Source organism: Lactuca sativa, chromosome 3 (genome assembly GCF_002870075.4).
Source record: "Lactuca sativa cultivar Salinas chromosome 3, Lsat_Salinas_v11, whole genome shotgun sequence".
Classification (NCBI taxonomy): Eukaryota; Viridiplantae; Streptophyta; class Magnoliopsida; order Asterales; family Asteraceae; genus Lactuca; species Lactuca sativa.
The window spans coordinates 199957811-199962720 of NC_056625.2; the positions used below are offsets into that span (position 1 = coordinate 199957811).

The 4910-nt window shown below is 34.3% G+C and overlaps 1 protein-coding gene across 2 annotated transcripts; it reads right to left on the minus strand.

The window, feature by feature from the left end:
- Positions 1-1587: 1587 nt before the first annotated feature.
- LOC111919036 (E3 ubiquitin-protein ligase RGLG2) lies at positions 1588-4686 on the minus strand. 2 transcript variants are annotated; one of them, XM_052769467.1, is made up of 11 exons: positions 4266-4686; positions 4086-4170; positions 3865-4008; positions 3660-3773; positions 3477-3574; positions 3293-3372; positions 3103-3208; positions 2874-2983; positions 2083-2260; positions 1942-1998; positions 1588-1833 (listed from the first exon to the last, which is right to left on the minus strand). In XM_052769467.1, the coding sequence occupies exons 1-11, from the start codon at positions 4476-4478 to the stop codon at positions 1753-1755; spliced, it is 1266 nt and encodes a 421-aa protein (XP_052625427.1). In that variant the 5' UTR covers positions 4479-4686; the 3' UTR covers positions 1588-1752. The 2 variants fall into 2 exon arrangements, with proteins under 2 accessions (XP_052625427.1, XP_052625426.1); XM_052769466.1 differs by having other exon boundaries at positions 1593-1833; positions 2874-3001; positions 4266-4684.
- Between the last annotated feature and the right edge of the window lie 224 nt (positions 4687-4910).

Below are 4910 nucleotides of genomic sequence, written 5' to 3' on the forward strand. Positions count from 1 at the left end.
AGAGAGAGAGAGAGAGAGAGGGGGAGGGAGGGAGGGAGGGAGAGAGAGAGAAAGAGAGAGAGAGAGAGAGAGAGAGAAAATTTAAAAAAAGAAAAAAGAAAAAAGAAAAAAGAAAAAACATAATATGGAAGAATGTTATCAGTCGACGAAGTGGTTGTTCATCTTCAAGATCCACTGGCTCATCATTGATGTCGATGTGTGTTCGGTCGTTCGATTGTTGTAAACTTCCATCGACATTTCTTGGACGCTTCAAAGTGTACAATTCTTACCATTTTTAAACATCATTTAACTTTAGCCAAGGTTTGAGATATGGAAAAGCTTTGCGGGGTGCGGTTTTTTTTCATATTGATCCATGGCTGCCTTAAACACGTCGTAATCGATTGACCCGCTTTTGTGTTAGGTTGTTTAGATTGTCATGGATTCCGACAAATTTGTTACATTTTAGCCTTAAATCGCGCCACTTCGAATTAATTTGGTCGGGATTTCGGCTTTCACTTTCCATTAAACCATATAAACATTTGCCCAAAAACAAGTAGATGTTTGAGTAGTAACCGCAAGTTATTTTTTCCTTTCTTTTTTTGGGTCGGGGTGGTGGTGAATATTGTGTTTCAGATACAAAATCAGGTGAATCTAGTGGTTGGGGTTGTTAAGGTTGTGGTTGTTGGAAAGGTTGTGGATATACGAAAACGGATTGGTTTGTTGTGGGAACGGGTGTTGATAGGGTGGGAGGTTGATAATATTATTGAAAAAGTTGAGTTTATTGGATAAGGAAAGCACCTTGGAGCAAATTATAAAACCGGTTTGAAGTGATTCCATATTGGAGTATTGACGAGGAGATGTATCTAACGCAAAAGTGTTATCAGACTTGTAGTCTCGATAGTTTGGTGGGATATTTTGGTTGGGATCCATGGTTTTTGGATTATAAAACAATACAAATGTGTGTATGTAAATAGAAGAAGAGAAGAACTGTGTGAAAAATATGGTTGTATGAAGTGGTATTTATAGGTAATAATTGAAAAATACAAAAATAAAAAAACTTGCCATTAAACGGCTAGTCAACCGAGTCAAACACCTCTCACCCTTCTATTCGCCGTTGTTCTTCTTCGTAGCCATCACGACCCACCATGAACAACCTAGGTGGTATTTGTGCTCATGGATCTTGACACCTTGGACCACAAAACCCTCCGTTGAGGGTATTCCAAATAGCATAACATAAAATCTTTTATTTTGGACGTGTTTGGAGGAGCTTATAGCTTTTAGCTTTTACCAAAAACTCAAATTTAAACAAAATACTACATTTAGAAGTACAAACTTGTAGCTTTGGTTTAAACAAAAAACCACAAATATAAAAACTACTTATAGCATTTTAAAATAAACTATCGAGTCTTTTTAATGCTCATATAACAAATAAAAGTTACAAGTTCCACCTAACAGCTAGTTTTGCCAAATAACTTGAATTTTATAGATCATATACATATGACGATAATGGTAATTTTAGTAAATTTCAAAACACGATCTGTATTTACGACCAAGTAAATAAGTAAGATAAATATATATTCATTTTATCGTAAGCAAAAAAAAAAGTATATAAATAAATAAATCTTCATTTACATCAAATCACGTCGAGTTTTCGTAATAAGATCACCAAATAAAATAAGCCTAATTAAAATGGCTCACCAAAAGAACAAAAAACACCTTGTTGGTGGCAAAGATTCATGAAATGAAAGAAGCTAAATTAAAATAAACTAGTTTTTAATGGAGTTTTATTCTAGTTTCGATCAAGTTCCGGCAAATCGGGCACAATTGAAGAGTTTCCCCGCACTCATGACATGTCTGTAAAGATTAAATATCATAAAATTAATAAAAATATTACAAATGGAAATGTTCACAAATTCAAAAAATACATTTAAAGTAAATTTAAAACCGAAGGAAAAAATATACCTGATGTCCACACCCCAAGGCCATGTCGTTGGTGTTAGTAAGGCAAATGGGACATAACTGCATAATCAGAATTAGAATCAGATAATAATACGAGGAAATGGCCTTGCGTTTCATAATAACTATAATTGTGTAAAAACTGACGTTTTTATGATTTGTAGATCTTGAAATGGATTCTGATATTAGAAGTTGACTAGTTTGACCATATACACGAGAAAAAGGAACCAACTCCAATGCTTTTGAGGTGTTGTATGAGGAGGAGGATGCCTGAGGGATTGGTGGAGGAAGGGCCGCCCTCCACGATGACATTCCTATGCGACTACTGCAAATTCAAAAAAAAAAAAAAAAAAAATCACGTTCAAAAGATGACTAAGGGCATTTACGTCTTTTACGCATATAAAAGATTAAGAACAAGTCCATCTTTTTATGTCGGACAAACATTACTACTTTTGAGTTTTGTCCTGTTGACATGAATCTCAGTCTCATTCTCAGTCGAGTACATGCCAAAAGCTCTTGTCTTGTCAAATACTGTGTAACTAACGCTGTGTTTGGCGTACAACAGCTAGTTGATAAGCTAACTTATATTTAAAGATTTTTTAGGTTGTGTAGCGTAAAAACTCATTTATAAGCTTAATTTTTTAAAAAGCTACTTAGACTAGCTTTTTTCATGAGCTTTTTTAATAATTTCCAAATATACCCTTAATTAATTATAAAAATAAAATTTTTCTAAATACCCTTTTATGTAAATTTATATCTTCCAGCTACTTTTTACCAAACATCATCTTTTATCAGCTAGTACGCCAAACATAGTCTAACGGTCAGATGGAATGTCACCTACCGTAGTAAATTTAGTCTGTCTTAATCCCAATGTATGTCAAACACAGTACAACCTATTCTGTCTTGTCCTGATCTGTGTGATAAGGAAGGAAGGTTACCCAAGTAAATTTAGTTCGATTGTTGCTTTATATTGAGAAGGGATTTCCATCAATGCGGAAAGAGCAAAATCCGTTTCTTTTCGGATTGAACTCGTGTCTTTTGACATGATCTCCGTGAAATTCACAAACTAATATTCAAAAAAAAAAAAAAAAAAAAAAAAATTAGAAATGTATAATATAAAGAGGGATGACACCATGGAATTATATTGAAAGTAGCTTTAATTTTCACCTGGAAATTATCAAAGTCACGGTCAGGGATATTATCGTCAAATTCCTTCATCATGTCCCACGGCCCGTCTCCTACCCCAACTAATACAATAGAGAGTGGAAGCTTGCTGTCAAAAACAACAATGTATTATTATAACGAGGGTATAAATGTCAAAACACAATTTTTTTTTTAATGGATGAAGATAAATCACCTTGCTTTGACTATGGCATCTACAGTTTTCTGTTCTTGTAGACTCAATTGACCACTCTCAGTATCCACACTTCTTGTTACCTATAATTTAAATAATAGTATTAAAATAAGTGCTTATTTTATGATTTTAATCAAAATCAAAATTTTATTAGAAAGTATGATTAATATTGACCGAAATTACCAACCTGCCCATCAGCAATGATTAATAGGACATGGTATTGGCCCCTACTTTGTTCAACAATTGTCATAGCCTGTTCAATGACAGGGGCAAAAGATGTGGGGCCTACAGATTAAAAAAAAAAAAAAAAGTGTAATTTTATCAACAAAGAAGAATCGAAGATGACAAAGGATCAAATCAGATTAAGAACCTGAAAGCTTGAGATGAGGGATAATTTCTCTGTATCTACTCAAAACATCTTCAAATCCATTACAGAAACCATCTTCAGGATAAAAGCTGAAAACATCTTGATCATGTGTTGTTGCTGATAATTGAGAGCAAAAAAAAAAATTAACATATTTATAAAGAATGAAGACTAGATGAAATCGTGAAAGAAGTATATATACTATATATACCATCTCCAAATCCATAACATGGAATCAAGTTATCTTCATCAAAAGCTGCTAATGTCTTCCCGATGATGGATATGGCATGTTCATAGGGATTTAGACTATGATCTACAGTATGATGTAGGCTTTTTCCATAGAAGGATTTTGAACCTATTTACATGATCCGATGTTAGCATGTTTAAAGTTTAATTCACTTCCATTGATGGAATTCAAGAAGCTTTAATTACCTGTCCATTCATTGCTCTTGGTGAAATCAATGCCGACAATGAGGTTAGAAGACTCGAGTCCTGCAAGTGTAAGAGCCTCTGTCACCTGTTGATGAAGTAAAAGTAAAATCCCTAATTCTAAGAATGATATGAAGAATTGTTTGTTAAGTATGAGAGAAATCGTAGGTGATCGATGTTTACCTGTTCCAAAGAGGTGTAACTATCGTCGATTTTTGAATATCTTTTGTCAAGCTTCTTCTTCTTATGTGGTCGAGGAGGAGATGCCGGAGGAGCAGTAGCAGGTGGCGGAAGAGCGAAATATGGTTGCGAAAGATAACCGCTGTACTGATTACCTGAAAACGATGACGAATGCTCACATCTCGCTCTTTTTTCCCTCGAATTCTTTCCTCCCATTGATTAATCGTTCAGATATTAAGAATGCAAATTGTGAATTGTTGGAAGGAAAAAAAACCCCTCAATACCGAATTGTAAACCCTTATTTATAGTGAAAGACTGAATCAGATAATGAGTACAATAAAACCTAATAAGGAGATCGAGAAAGCTTCAGAGGTGTTCGAGATTACGAAAACGTTTGAATTTGTTGTTTTACAGATAAACCTGAAACGGAAATTAAGTTTGTACCTATCTGGTTGCCGTAGAAATCGGTGAAAACCCGGGATTGGTACGTCTGAAGAGTTATCTCTTACACCTACAAGAAACGTAATCATCATCATTATCAGCATTTAAGAGTTGGAGTTAATCTGTTATTAACAGTTTTAGAAGAGAAGCTGAGGTGAATCAGTGAATCTACATGAATGATTCGTAGAAAGGTTGAGTGGATGGATA